Source organism: Rhinatrema bivittatum, chromosome 4, assembly GCF_901001135.1.
Source record: "Rhinatrema bivittatum chromosome 4, aRhiBiv1.1, whole genome shotgun sequence".
In the NCBI taxonomy this organism is placed as follows: domain Eukaryota; kingdom Metazoa; phylum Chordata; class Amphibia; order Gymnophiona; family Rhinatrematidae; genus Rhinatrema; species Rhinatrema bivittatum.
Window position 1 is genome coordinate 162,129,127 of NC_042618.1, and position 15,992 is coordinate 162,145,118.

The 15,992-nt window shown below is 45.1% G+C and overlaps 1 protein-coding gene across 1 annotated transcript in view; it reads right to left on the bottom strand.

Annotated features, from left to right (window-relative positions):
• Positions 1-15,992, bottom strand: part of LRRC45 (leucine rich repeat containing 45) — a 170,619-nt gene that overhangs the window by 98,382 nt on the left and 56,245 nt on the right. The window contains exons 8-12 of the mRNA XM_029599051.1: positions 4,719-4,777; positions 4,540-4,617; positions 2,971-3,094; positions 2,546-2,623; positions 2,324-2,435 (exon numbers count right to left, since the gene is read on the bottom strand). Coding sequence (XP_029454911.1) covers positions 2,324-2,435; positions 2,546-2,623; positions 2,971-3,094; positions 4,540-4,617; positions 4,719-4,777 — 451 coding nt within the window. The remainder of the gene's footprint in view (positions 1-2,323; positions 2,436-2,545; positions 2,624-2,970; positions 3,095-4,539; positions 4,618-4,718; positions 4,778-15,992) is intronic.

The window sequence follows — 15,992 nt, forward strand, 5'->3', positions numbered from 1 at the left end:
TCCGTCCTTCAGAGCCATCGATCCCACCACCGGGATAATGGTGTGCTTGGTGACCTCAGAGACCGAGGAGTCCACAGTGGGAATCTTCAACATATCTAAACATTCCTCCGGGAGGGTGTAGAGCTTATCCATAGCTCGTCCCACCTGGAGTCCCGCTTCGGGGGCCTCCCATTCCTGCAAGAGCAGCAACTTGTGCATGGGATGAAAAGGGAAAGCGCTTGCTGAAGCCCTGAGTCCCGCCAGGACCGGGTCCATATTCTTAGGCAGGGAGGCCATAAGGGTATCCGCAGGGGCCCCTCCAGCCCCAATTCCTGGAGGACAAAGGGGATGAGGGGCTCCAACTCCTCCCGCTGAAACATGCGGAGACCACTGGGATCGTCACCTTCCAGGGGTGGGAGGGTGCTCACTAGATCTGAAGTGGGATCTGGATCCGGACTAACCGGGGTCACTGGGGAGTCAGAGATGGGGGCCACCCCATGGACCACCCGCACCCGAACAGCCCCCGAAGGCACCACGGCCGGGCCAGCAGGTAAGGGCACAGGGTGTGGAATTTTTGCTGGGGGGGGACCCTCCTCCTGCAAGCTAGCCAAGTAAGATTTGTGCAGGAGGAGGACAAAATCCGAAGAAAAACGAGCCCTGGATTTCCCAGGGGGGGGGGAAAGGGAGGGGGGGGGTCAGGGACCACGTCCTGGGGGGCCTCGGGGCTCAAATCGGGGGGTAAATCAAAAAAATCCGGCTCCCCAGCCCCAGGCAGCTCCAAAACGGGAGCTGCCGAAAAACCCAAGATAGCCGCCATTCCCGGGCTTTGCCGACCTGGGAACGGCCTGGCCATGCGCTGGGGAATCGATCCCTGGGCTGGATTTGCCTGCCCTGCTGAGGAGGGACCTTCCTCACCCAGCAGGCAGGCTGAGCAGAGCCCCTAACATGAGAGACGCAAAGAGGACTGCCCACAGGCAAGGCAGGCTGCTGGACGCAGCATCTGCACTGAAGAGGAGCAGCGGCTGAAGAAAAAAAACCTAAAAATAGTCTTGATTGGCAGCCTGCCAGCAGGAGTGGAGGCAGGGGAGTGAAGCCTGCTTGCTCTTGCCTGTCTGGCTGCCGGTTCAATCCCCGGTGAGGCCCAAAAATAAAAATTATATTTATTTTACTTTATTAATTTATTATTTTCTGTAAACTTAGTCTGAGCACAATAATGGAGCCCTAACCTCCCTAGGCAGCCGGGGGGGGGGGGGGGGGGGAGGAGAGACGAATGACTGGACCACCAGCCTCGGTCCCCACACCTGGAAGCACTTACGGACTCATGCTATGCTCCGCACAAGGGGCGAAGCCCCCCTGAGGCCGGCAAGAGCCAGGAGACGGGATCGTCTCCTGCACAGAAGAAAAGCTAAACTCCCTTTCTAGTATTTATTTATTTATTTATTTTAACAGGAAGAAAACCAAACTAGATCCCTAAGGAAGAAGTACTTGCTTGATCCAAGAAGAAAAGGAAGAAAAAGAAGGCTGACTAGCCTAGATCAGGAGACAGACAAATACTGAAGGGTTACAGGATAGGCTCTGTCCTCATATAGGACACCCTTTCAGTTTTAGTCTGTCTCCACCTGCTGGAAAGGAGGCTCAACCCACGGTCTGGACTGATCCGGGTACGTACAGGGAAATCCCAAATTAAAAGTCTTTAATTGTCTTTGTTGAAACACTGGTCCCATGGAGGGAGGAAGGTCCATGGGGAAGAAGAGGAAGCTGACCATTGGCTTTCAATTTCCCCCATTTGACTCCTAGCAGAGCCATCTCAGGGTCACCAACCCCCCTGCTTGCCCTACTCTACCAGGGGCCTGATCCTGCCAGGCACCTAACACCCTGGGAACAATTTCATCTTCAGTCTTCTTTTCTTATTAATATATTTTTTTAATTCTCCAGATTGCAGGTTTTAACACCTCTACCATCTGCCTGAGACAGAAAAATACTGAGGGACTGCATGTGGCATACTATGTTATGTAACAGTGTCAGTGAAGCTTTGTTCTCTGCCTCCATCTGCTGGTAGGGATGAAAAACCCATGCACCTGATCTGGGGTAGGAACAGCAACTGAAAAATTCTTATATGCCAATGTTCAAGATTGATCTGAGCTATAGAAGCATAGAACATGATTGGCAGATAAGGACCATAAGGCCCATCCAGTCTGCCCAATCGCACCTCCCCCAGCAACGGAAAGCAGATGCATGATAAAAGACTGTTATTGTCTATTGAAAAATATTTGCAAACTCTGTCCCCACAAAGTTCCTTTGGCCACAGGGTTTAACCAATAAAGATGATGTATAACTCCCTTACCTTCAGCCTGTACAGCCCTGAGTTTTAGCTCAGCACTTATGTTAGTCAGTTCTTGCTTTGACTCGAAGATTTGGTCCTGCTGTGTTCTGCACTTTCTCTCTAGCTCATCTACCTGGCAAAAAAACATCACAATGAAGTTTGGAGCCCCTGCACAGCACAAAAGGGAACATATTTCTGATTACAGCCTCATTATTGACACTATCCAAGGGAGATGCATCTTACCTTGTTTTGATATAAAAGATTTTTCTCCGTCATAACCATGACATCACGGAGGATCTTTGCTTCTCGTTCAGCAAATTCCTTTTACCAATAAAACAAAAGAATTAGAATCTACTGAGCTTTTTCTTACCCATTCCCTACCATGAGTCAGAACATTCCTTCGAATCTCTTCATCCAGTGAAAACCTCCTGTTCGCTGTCGCACAGCCTGAACCTCCCCTTTGTCCTCCATCCTCCACACCACAGCTTGATCCTCTCACTTCTCTATCCCTGTTTAAGTCTCCCTTCCCAGTCTGTGCTCCTGCCTGTTTCCCATCCCTGCCCAAGTCTCTACCTCTGCTGAGTTCTATCATCAGCCCGAAAATCCAATTGAAGTCATCATCTAAAACTGTTGATCATCCTTCCAAACCCACTCTGCTATAGGCTCACCTCTTGCTCCTTTCTCATGTCCTCCTTTATGGTGGATGTTTCCAATTTTGCCTGGCTTAGCAGCTCTCCCAGATCATTCACTTTCTGTTTAGACAAAGCCAGTGCAGCTTCTGTCATCTGCAGCCTACAAATTGGACAGAAGGATTGAAAATTAAAAAATTAAAAAATTAAAATTTTTAATTTTTTAAAAATAAAAATAATAATTTTTTAAAAATAAAAAATTAAAATTAAAATTAAAAAATTAAAATTAAAAAAGTTAGAGATCTGGGAGTCATCATAGACAACAGACTCAGTCTCAACAAATTCGTCAACAACACAACAAAAGAATGTTTCTTTAAACTTCAAACATTAAAGAAACTCAAACCTCTCCTCCTATACAGAGACTTCCGCATGGTTTTACAAGCCATCATACTCCCAAAGCTGGATTATTGTAACTCTCTCCTCCTAGGCCTTCCAGCATGTACCATCAAACCACTTCAGATGGTCCTGAACGCCTCTGCAAGAATTCTATCAAATGCCAAAAAGAGAGATCATATCACCCCAATTCTCCACCATCTCCACTGGCTTCCAATTAAATACAGGATCCAGTTCAAGTCTTTAATGATGATACATAAGGCCTTACACAACATCGCACCTCTCAACCTAACATTCCAAATTCAATTACACACATCTGTGAAACCAACCAGAAGCGCCTATCAGAACAGACTAATCACACAACCTATGAAATCCGTTCTGAGGAAACGTGCATTATCCACAGCAGGCCCTTCACTTTGGAACTCGCTCCCTCCAGACCTTCGTTTAGAACCATGCCACTCTACATTTAAAGGGAAACTTAAGACTTGGCTTTTCAAACAAGCTTTCCCCTAGAGCCAAGAACACGAAGAAAAGTCTTTTCAAGCCCTCAACGAGTTATTCAGATCTATTTTTTTCTTCCTTTGTTAATCAGAAATTTACACATGCTGACTTCAATGTAAAACTTATTACTTTGTTTTTGTTCAATGTAAAACTTCTTTTATTCTGTTCTATGTAAACCGCTATTTGTAGCGATAGTTACTGTTCTTTGTGAACCGGGGTGATATGTATATTATACAGGAACCTCCGGTATATAAATTAATTTAAATAAATAAATAAATAAAAATCACTCAGGCAGGGCTTGAATGTTACTGAGGTCCTTTTGATACTAGCATACACTTGGTCTGAAGGTCCTTACAAAGTGCTCTGGTACTCTTATCAATTCTTCATCTAATAATGTGGACACATCAAAAGGGGAAATCACTGAATCAGCACAAAGCCCTAAGAAAAAACCTTATCTCCTGGTCGTCGCAGAGGAAAACTGGAACAAACTAATCCCTTGGTATAGAGGTGGATATTGAAACAAACCCTAATCCTCCGGTATAAAATGGAGGAACAGAAGCACACCCTAATCCCAAAGGCCAGGGAGCACTGCATGTCAACAAGCAAAAGAACCCTTCCCTGTTCATGACATGTGCAGCTACACCACTTAATTCACTCTAAGGATATCTCGCATGGACAGATTTCTCTTCCATCACTGGGTCAGTTCATCCGTACTTAGCTCTCAATGAATTCACAGCTGACTTTCGTTCTTCAAGGGCTTCCTGTAACTGTCCAATTCGCATCGCTGATGTCCTGAATCAGAAGAGAAATTAGTAACAACTGAACCTTTCCATAAACAAACATGCCACAAACGTTTAATCATTAGAATGTGTTTTTTTACAATAAGTTCCTACCTGCTATTGCGGTGCATTTCATTCCTCTGTTTATCAATGTTGTCCATGAAATCCAGGAACTGCAAATGAAATATAAAAACTCATGGCACCTGAAGTGGAGCTCTGAGAATGGCATCAATGCCTGGATCTGGAGATCCAGCCACAGAAGCAAATTTAGATATAGCTCCCATCACACAGACATGATTTAATGAGTCTCAGGATTGAAAGATGGCCATAATCAGGCAACAATCTGTTCAGGAAGAAAAGGATAGGCAGAAAAGCAACATTAAAGCAACTGAAATGCAGGGAATGTGGGGAAAGGAGGAGGCACTGTGAGTTATTTAGAAAGGGAAAAGCAGAGTTGCTTACCTGTAATAGGTGTTCTCCGAGGACTATGTTATAGCAGGATATTAGTCCTCACATGTGGGTGACATCATCAGATGGAGCCCTGTCACGGAAAACGTGTGTCAAAGTTTCCAGAACTTTGACTTGGCACACTGAGCATGCCCAGCATGCCCTATTCCACACATCCACATTTGTCTTATAACATAGAATTATATATAAATGAAAAATTAGGAGAAATCCAACTCTGTGGGGTGGTGGGCAGGTTTCATGAGGACTAACATCCTGCTGTTCTTGGAAAACAACTGTTACAGATAAGCAACTCTGTTTTCTCCAAGGACAAGCAGGATGGTAGTCCTCACAAATAGGTGAATCCTTAGCTTCAGGCTGCTCCCCAACACAAAAAGGGGACCAATAGACACCCAACCAAGTGCCAATGGGCACAACAACAACAGTGCTGCTAGTAACAGAGGGGGGAGACAGTCTGAACCTAAAAACAGCGGGCCCTAGGCAAGGAGAGTTGGGTTCTACAGCTCAAACACATTCCAAAGGACAGACTGGCCGAACCTATTGTCAGCCATCCCTATCCAGACAATAGTGAGATGTGAATGTTTGGCAAGAACGCCACGTTGCAGCTTTGCAGATCTCCTCCATGGGAACTGCTCGTAAAGTGGGCAACCGATGCTGCCATAGCTCTGACAGAATGAGCCTTGACATGACCCATAAGATGCAGTGCCACATGAACTAGTCAATTGGATAGTGTTTGTTTGGCAATGGCAATACCTAACCTATTCCTATCAAAAGAAATAAAAAGTAGAGAGGAGGAAGTGATGTCACAGATCTGATGGCAGCATGAAGCCTGGGCTCTGCTCCTCATTATTTTGATTCCCTCGAAAAATAGTGAATCCTCCATCAAAAAAATGTAAAAACGCAGTGACTGAGCTTGGGGTTACTGGCGGGATGTCGATTCGCAAGAAAATCGCAGAGCTTAAACAATTCTTGTTCGACTCTGCACCAGACAAATTCAGGGAAGGCCTACCGGACCACAAGGAGGGAGCACAAAGGCCCACGTCTCCAGGAGGGCAAGATCGCACTGACTCCCCGACACCAATGATCGACTCCACGCTGTCCAAAAAGGACTTCCAGCGCTGGTTCAGTGAAATAAAAGAAGGTCTGGGCACCTTAAGATCTGAGCTGCAGACGATTGCAGCTGAAATGCGGCGTGACTATGCAGAACTCGGGGCCAGGGTGGATGTGCTGGAGAATTAGCTGGGAGAGCAAGAGACTTGTGTGGCTGAGACCCAGCAAGAGATTAAAAATCTACAGAAGATGGCTGATGAACATTAAAAAAGTGGCTGGAGGACCTGGAAAACCGGTCCCGAAGAGGTAATTTGAGATTCAGGGGGATACCTGAAGGGGAGCCTTATATAGACTGTAAGAAAGTTATTACAGATATATGCAGTTTACTTTTAAATGACCATAAGAACAATGAAGAAGTGGCCCCCCCATGGATACTTTTGGATAGAGCGCACAGGGCTCTGGCGAAACTGAAAGGCAGCGTACCAAGGGATATAGTGGTATGCTTTCATGAATATACACTCAAAGAAAAAATCATGCACCAGGCTAGACAGCTTCCAGACTTCCAGTGGCATGGGGAAAAAATAGAAATCTTTCAAGACCTGTCACCTATCACCATCCGCAAACGCAGTGAATAGCGCAAGGTCTTGCAGATTCTACGAGCTAATAATCATAAGTACAGATGGCTGTTTCCCTTTAGATTGCTGATTACCATCCAAGGAGTCTCCACAAGAGTCCAGATGGTGGCGGATGCAGTATCATTACTCTGTGCAACAGGTTTGATGAAAACACCCGAAGGGACAGACAAGCAACATCACCATGCTTCTACGACAGATAAATCTCAAAGATGGCAGCGTGTCCAGCATGGTGGCAAAAGACTGAGACGGTATTCTGGGGGTCTCTCAGGATCCAGAGACAACAACGTCTGAAACTTGTGATACAGGTTGGACTAAATGTATATTTCTTGGCCCAACTTGATACCGCCTCTGGTAGGCTTACTGGAGGACCTTGTAGAGCACGTTTTACAGCGTGAGCAATAATATTCAAGACAACAGGGGATACACTATGAAATAGTGAGAGATAGTTACATGTCTATGAGGGTATATAAATAATAAAAGATAATGTAACGATTATATGAGGGGGGGACAAGTGGGACACCGGCAATCAGAACTTGGAAGGTGACATCAGTCCTCAATTCCAGCAATGGATTCTTGGGGGTTGGGAGGGGTGGAAGGGGAAAGGGGAGGAGGGGAACTACAACCCTGAAGAACGATATTGGGGGAAGCAGAAAGGCCCACAAGAGAATAACTGTCCATGTCGCAGAGGCTGCTTAATTACTTTGGTACTTCTAATGGGGGGGCTGGTTTTAACTGCCTTTAGTAGAGTCATATATATGCATAGGCAACAATGTTCTTGCTCTTATATGATTATAAAATGGGAGAATTGAAAATATTATCCTGGAATGTTAAGGGGTTGAATTCTTATTATAAAAGAAAATGTTTATTTCAGGATATAGGCAGAGCTAAGGTGGATAATTTACTTTGTCAAGAGACACATTTGAAGAAGAGATATGAGAATCTTATGGCTTCCACACAATACCCGGTGCAATTTTTTGCAGTGGCCACAGTCAACAATAAGTATGGTGGGGTAGGAGTGTTATTCTCCTAAAGAGGTGATTATTGATGTTTTATCTGTAATTAGAGATATAGAAGGCAGATATATCATTATTAAGTTCAAAATGGATAAAGGTGAACCGGTAGATGTAGTATACTTGGATTTTCAGAAGGCTTCTAGGAAAAGTAAAAAGTAATGGGATAGGTGGCGATGTCCTTTCGTGGATTGCAAACTGGCTAAAAGACAGGAAACAGAGAGTAGGATTAAATGGACAATTTTCTCAGTGGAAGGGAGTGGACAGTGGAGTGCCTCAGGGATCTGTATTGGGACCCTTACTTTTCAATATATTTATAAATGATCTGGAAAGAAATACGACGAGTGAGATAATCAAATTTGCAGATGACACAAAATTGTTCAGAGTAGTTAAATCACAAGCAGATTGTGATAAATTGCAGGAAGAACTTGTGAGACTAGAAAATTGGGCATCCAAGTGGCAGATAAAATTTAATGTGGATAAGTGCAAGGTGATGCATATAGGGAAAAATAACCCATGCTATAATTTCACAATGTTGGGTTCCATATTAGGTGCTACAACCCAAGAAAGAGATCTAGGCGTCATAGTGGATAACACATTGAAATCGTCGGTTCAGTGTGCTGCGGCAGTCAAAAAAGCAAACAGAATGTTGGGAATTATTAGAAAGGGAATGGTGAATAAAACGGAAAATGTCATAATGCCTCTGTATCGCTCCATGGTGAGACCACACCTTGAATACTGTGTACAATCCTGGTCGCCGCATCTCAAAAAAGATATAATTGCGATGGAGAAGGTACAGAGAAGGGCTACCAAAATGATAAGGGGAATGGAACAGCTCCCCTATGAGGGAAGACTAAGGAGGTTAGGACTTTTCAGCTTGGAGAAGAGAAGGCTGAGGGGGAATATGATAGAGGTGTTTAAAATCATGAGAGGTCTAGAACGGGTAGATGTGAATCGGTTATTTACTCTTTCGGATAGTAGAAAGACTAGGGGGCACTCCATGAAGTTAGCATGGGGCACATTTAAAACTAATCGGAGAAAGTTCTTTTTTACTCAACGCACAATTAAACTCTGGAATTTGTTGCCAGAGGATGTGGTTAGTGCAGTTAGTATAGCGGTGTTTAAAAAAGGATTGGATAAGTTCTTGGAGGAAAAGTCCATTACCTGCTATTAAGTTCACTTAGAGAATAGCCACTGCCATTAGCAATGGTAACATGGAATAGACTTAGTTTTTGGGTACTTGCCAGGTTCTTATGGCCTGGATTGGCCACTGTTGGAAACAGGATGCTGGGCTTGATGGACCCTTGGTCTGACCCAGTATGGCATTTTCTTATGTTCTTATTGGTAAATATATACGTGCCTAATTCAGGGCAGGGGCCCTTTTTACACAAGGTATCTGGTATTTTGCAGCAATGGGCAGAGGGCTCCCTTATCATCGGAGGGGATTTTAATCTCATTCGATACCCTTTTCTGGACTCTAGCAAAAATGGAGGAGGGCAATCCAGATCACACAGAAAAAGCTTTAAACAGTTGATGGTGGAGTGGCATGTAGTTGACGCTTGGCGGTTATTTCATCCGGGGGAAAGAGATTACACTTTCTACTCCAGAGTGCACCAATCTTACTCTAGAATTGATAATCTATTAGTTGACAAAGCATTAATCAACAATATTCAAGTCATGGGGATAGAGCCATTCACGTGGTCAGATCACGCAGCTATATGGATCAAGCTCAAGGGGCTGGGGGCTCCATCTGGGGAGCGGTACTGGAAGCTCAATGAAAGCCTGCTAGATGATTTGTCATTCTGTCAAGAGCTGGAAAAAGAAATAGAATGTTACTTAAGGGAAAACGACATGGGAGAAGTCTCAACCAATGTAGTATGGGAATGCCTGAAAGCCGTGGTATGGGGTAAACTAATTGCACAAGCGTCACTTTTACGAAAAGAGGATAATAAGAAATAAGTAGATCTACTGCTGCGGATTAGTAAGCTGGAGATTCACCATAAGAGGGGTCCAAATCTACAGACAGGGAATCAATTAGATAAATTGCGGGCCGAATTAAAGGATCTGTCCCATAAGGAAATTGTATTCCAATTAGATAATGTGAAACAAAACTTTTTGAAGGGGGCAATAAAGCAGGTAGATTGTTAGCCAGAAAACTCAAAGCAAGAGCTGTGCAAAACCAAATTCTGAAAATTCGGAGTACTCCAGGAGAAATGCTTTCGAATAATGATAGTATTCGAGCGAGATTCACGCAATTCTATCAGCAGTTATATTCAAAAAGGGAGGATATCACATAGGCAGAAATAGAAGCCTATCTAGCAAAGATAGACCTCCCCCAAATTGATAACTCCCAAAAATCCCGCCTCAACCAGGAAATTACCACAGAGGAAATAGAGCAGGCTATCAAAGGCCTGAAACTGGGCAATTCACCAGAAATCGATGGGTTCTCTGCAGGTTTCTACAGAAGATTTAGCACGGTACTTATCAAGTCCTTACAAGCAGTCTTCAACAACTTACTAAGAGAAGGTCAGTTTACTGCGGCAGCTAATAGGGCGGGTATCACTATTTTAGCCAAACCAGGTAGGGATGGAACATTATGTGACTCCTATAGGCCTATCTCCCTAATTAATGTGGATTTAAAACTATTAGCCAAAATACTGGCCACCCGATTGGGTTCTATAGCAACATTCCTGATGCATGCGGATCAAACTGGCTTTATTCCGGGTAGACTTGCGGCGGATAATGTACACAGAGTGGTGAATCTTATATGGCAGGCCAAAGTCACTGACACACCTATGGTTCTGCTAACAGTAGATGCAGAGAAAGCTTTTGATTTGGTACATTGGGACTATCTCTTCGCAGTCTTCAGTAAAGTAGGTCTGGGGGGCCACTTTTCCACCTGGATTAGAAAACTCTACTGTGCGCCAAGTGCGTGTATTAAGACTAATGGGGGTTATACCCAGCCTTTTGAAATTGCACACGGCACTAGTCAAGGATGTCCCCTATCCCCTTTATTGTTCACACTCTATTTAGAGCCCCTGGCTACTAAAATTCGGTCTCTTAATGAAATACAGGGGATGACAGTAGGGGCCCAGGAATACAAGCTCTCAATATTTGCCGATGATATTTTATTCACAATTGCACACCCAGAAAGCTCGCTACCCAGGATGGTTGATGAATTTCAACAATTCAGTGGTATATCGGGGTACTAATTAAATGTAGACAAATCTGAATTCTTAAATGTGACGCTCCCTGCAGAACACTTCTATAGGCTTAATAGACAGTTCCCATTTAAACTTGACAATTTGACCTTAAAATATTTGAGAGTACGGATAGGCCCTGATTTACCCAGTCTCTATCAGAGTAATTATGGGGGCATATGGGAAAAAATACTAACAGACTTACAAATATGGGATCGGCTGGACCTTTCCTGACTTGGTAGAGTGGCCACTGTTAAAATTAACATTTTACCGAGACTGGGATACCTTTTTCAGACTCTCCCGATTGTAATACCAGCAGTGGCTTTTAAAGGACGGCAAAGGAAGCTCTTTCAATTTATATGGAAGCGGAGACCTTCCCGAGTAAGTCAGCGGGTGTTATATTTGCCTAAGAATAGAGGAGGTTTAGGAGTACCATGTCTCCAATGGTACTACGCAGCTTCCCAACTGAGGTCCTTGTTAGACTGGCATTGTCTGAATACCAATAAGCACTGGTCCAACTAGAAGCAGACACCTTACTGGGTTGCCACCTAGCTGCACTAGCGTGGCTCCCCAGGAAAAATAGGAGGATTCCCAGTGCGTGCTCTCCAACAATAGTACACACTTTACAAATTTGGGACACTTGGAAAAATTACTTGATGGGTAGCAGAAATAATTACTTGCGCACACCTATCTTCTTTAACCTGGATTTTGAGCCAGGCATGGCTAGAGCCCTGGCCTTGCGATGGGAAAAACAGGGGTGCACACTCTTGGAACATGTATGGTGTCAGGGGAAACTGAGGGATTTCCAAGACTTAAAGCAGACATTTGCTCTCCCAAGTACAGATCAGTATTTCTATTGTCAATTACGACACTATATTTTACGCACAGATGTCCACATAGGCCTTGGGAAAAGTAAAACTCTCTTTGAGGGATTTTGTGACAAGGCTGGGACTCTCCCTAAGGTAATTTCTCAGATATATACTCTCCTAAATGGAGAGCTGAGCACTAAGCCATCTCATATAATTCAGTGGGAAAAAGACCTAGGGACTAGTATGAGCTCCCAGCAATGGGCAAGGTCTTTTTTGGCCATTAACAGATGTCCATCGCATCCTCGATAGTAGAACATGGGTATAAAATGTTATATCATTGGTATATCACCCCATCAAAACTTCATAGATTCTATCCCCAGGTCTCAGCTCAATGTTGGAGAGGATGTGGTGAAATCGGAACATATATGCATATGTGGTGGATATGCCCCAAAGTGGTCCAATTTTGGGATGGTATAACTAGTCTCCTTTCAGAGGTAGTAGGGGAACTTATCAATAAGGATCTGGTGTTGTTTCTACTGCACATTCATATGGGCACACAGCCTCTTACGAAGGAATATTTAATACAACAAATCATATTTGCGGGGCGTCTCGAAATAGCTTGCTGTTGGAAACAGGCCGAGGTACCTACCGTGGCCACAGTGGTATGACGGCTGGACACTGTATGTTACTTGAATAATCTGACTGCATTCAGGCAGAAACAGATTACTAAGTTTGAATTTAGATGGAAACCCTGGATAACATGGAGAGGCAAGTGAGGACACCTGGTTCGACATTAGAAGGCCATTTGACTTCTGATGACGCAGCGCTTAGTGGATTGGTGGGGTTTGTAGTAGGGGGGGAGGGGGGTTGGAGGGGGGGCATAAAATGAGAAAAACATGAGTGAGGATTGCTGAACATAGTTTATTGTAATATGCTTTAAACACATCAGTACAGTACAAACCTTAAGGTCAATGCTGGTTTACATGAGTTATTGTATCTACATGTTTTAATATTTACTTGCATTTCAAGTACTACAGCATCCAGTGAAGTATAGGACTTCTGCTAAGATGGAAGAAAACAATAGTAAAATGTTATAAATAATATAAATGTTATGTTATGTATTTTGTGTACAATTGGTATGTACATGATGTTATCTTGTAATTGTCAAATTTATTGTAGAAAATTGTTACCTCAAAAGTATAAATAAAAAAAAAAAAAAGAAATAAAAAGTTAGGTGGGCGGTCTATGGTCTTCTGTCTGCTCCAGATAGAAGGCTAAGGCTTGCTTGCAGTCCAAACTGTGCAGTACTTGTTTGCCTTGGTGCAAATGGTGCCTGGGAAAGAATTTTGGTAGGACAATGTACTAGTTAAGATGGAAGTCTGTCACCACCTTAGGGAGGAACTTAGGATGTGTACGAAAGACCAACCTGTCATGATAAAACTTAGTGTAAGGTGGATAAGTCATTCACTTCAGGTTACAGATGCGCAGTGGCTTAAAAGGAGCTTTCATCAGCTGAGCTAAAAGCACATCCCAAGACATAACGGGAGGCCTTAGGGGAGGGCTTCAATTGAAGCAGGGCCCACATGAATTGTACAATTATAGGCTATGCAGAGATGGGCATACCGTCTATACCTTAGTGGTATGCGCCAACTGCAATGAGATGAACTCTAGCAGAGTTGGTTTTTAAGCCAGCTTCAAAAAGGAGTAGAAGGTAATCAGTTTTTGTTGGGCCAGGAGAATGGATCTAGGGCCTTCTGCTCACACCACACTGAAAACCTCCTCTACTTCAGTCCATAGGACTTTCTAGTAGAAGGCTTTCTAGAAGCTGCCAGGACCAGAGAATTATCCTCTGAGAGTCGACTGGTTGCAGAATTAACCTCTCAATATTCAGGCTGTGAGCAACAAGGCCTGGAGAGTGGGATGTCCCAACCTGCCTCGATCTTGCATAATGAAACCTGGGGAAGTCCCCAGACAGCTTGGTCTCCGATGGACAACTCCCGTAGGAGTGGAAACCAGACCTGTCTCATCCAATAAGGGACTATGAGAATCATAGTCCCCTTGTCCTCGCGAAGCTTCAAGAGAGTCTTCACCATTAAGGGAATCTGAGTATACACGTACAGAAGACCCTTGCCCCAATGATGGGCAAGGGTGTCCGAGGCTGGTTTGCTGTCTGACCTATACAGGCAGCAGAACCAAGGCACATTCCTGGGAGCCCGGGGCTTCCCCAGAGATGGAATATACGATTCACTACCCCCTGGTCCAGGGACTACTCGTGGGATCTGAAGGCATGATTCAGTCTGTCCACTACCATGTTCTCTGACTCAGCCAGGTACATAGCCAGGTATAGGGCCCATGACCAGATCCGGTCACTTCCTGACACAGGGGGTATGATCCCATATCTCCCTACTTGTTGACATACCACATCGCTGCCTGGTTGTCGGTTTGGATCAGGACAACTTTGTTGGACAGTCGATCTCTGAAAGCCCATAATACATACCTGATCACCCGAAGCTCCAGGAAGTTGATTTGATAACAGCTTTCCTGAGCAGACCAGAGACCCTGAGTGCTGAGCTCCCCAGCCCAGGGTGGAAACATCCGTGGTTAGGACAATTTGGGAAGGAAGTCTTCACAAAGAGTCCCCCGTTCCAGATTTTAAGTACCCACCACCAGGACGACGACTCCCGGAGAGGCAGGGAGACTCAGATGCAATCCTGGAGGTTCTGCGTGGCCTGGCACCACTGTGACCTCAGGCTCTGCACATGTGTAATCGTGCAAAGGTAGTGAAATGGATGGTTGCAGCCATATGGCCTAATAGACAACATGTGCCAGGCTGACACCTGCTGGCTCTGCTGAATCTTTGCCACGATGGTCGTCAAAGTGATGGCCCTTTGATGAGGCAGGAAGTTCTTGGCCTGGGGCATGTCCAGCAGGGCTCCTATAAGGCCAATTGAGGCAACAAGCCGAGATGGGACTTCAAGTAGTTGATGACAAACCCTAGCGACTCTAACACCAGCATGGTTAAGTGCATAGATCTGATGGCCCTTGTCTGAGAAGTGCTCTTGACCAGCCAATCGTTCAGATAAGGGAAAACATGCATACCCAGCCTGCAGAGATTCCACAAATCGGAGATACTTCCTGTGACTGGGGAAGATCTTGATGTGAGTGGAAGCGTCCTTTAGATCAAGAGAGCATAGCCAGTCCCCTATTTGCAAAAGGGGGATCAAGGTGCCTGGGGAAACCATCTTGAATTTTTCTTGTTTTTAGAAATTTGTTCAAGGCCCTTAGGTCTAGGATGGGATGGAGTCCTCCTGTTCTCTTTGGAATCAGGAAGTACCTGGAGTAGAATTCCTGGCCTCTTTGCTCTGGTGGGACAGGCTCAACCGCTCTGGCCACTAAGAGGGAGGAGAGTTATGTTAGCAGTACTTTCTGATGTGCTACTGGCCCCTAAAACAAGCTTGGAGGGCAATTTGGTGGAAAACCCAATAGATTCAATTGGTAGCCTTGATGGATGATGGAAAGAACCCACTGGTCTGAGGTTCTAACTGTACCATTGCTTTGCGAAGAACTGAAGCCTGCCCACGTCTGAAGGGTCTAATGTCCCAGGTACAGGCGATTGGCCTACGTTCCCTATGACCCAGTCAAAATCCCATCCCTGGAGTTGACCGAAGTGCTGGCTGGGGCTTAGGGGCTCTCTGCTGCCTGGGACGGCCGCGGGAGCCCTGATGCTGTTGACGGAAGCGAGGAGGCAGAGGATAATACTTCCTTTGATGGAAGAAAGACTTCCTCGGTCTCGATCTCGCCGACCTTCTAAAGGAGGAGGATGGGTCTGGAGTGCTGGCGGAGAGTTGTTGGAGGGTTTCATGGTGGTCCCAGAGCTGGGCCTCCGCGTCCCTCACCTGATCTTCAAAGAGATTCTCCCTAGTACACGGCATATCAGCAAGTCGTTCCTGAACCTCTGGTCGTAGATCAGAGGCCTGCAGCCATGCCATTCTGCAGGACTTGATTCTCGCTGCAGAGACCATTGTAGGTCGCTTAGAATTCATGTCTCCCGCACTCCAGACCCTTATACATCAGCGACATGACGTGTCCTGCTGCTGTTGAGGCAGCTGCTCGGCCACCTCCTGCACCTGCTTCCAGTTGTCCCACGAATACTGGCTCACGTAGAGCTGAAAGGAAGCTATGCGGGCAATGAGCATGGCCCACTAAAACACTTTCCTCC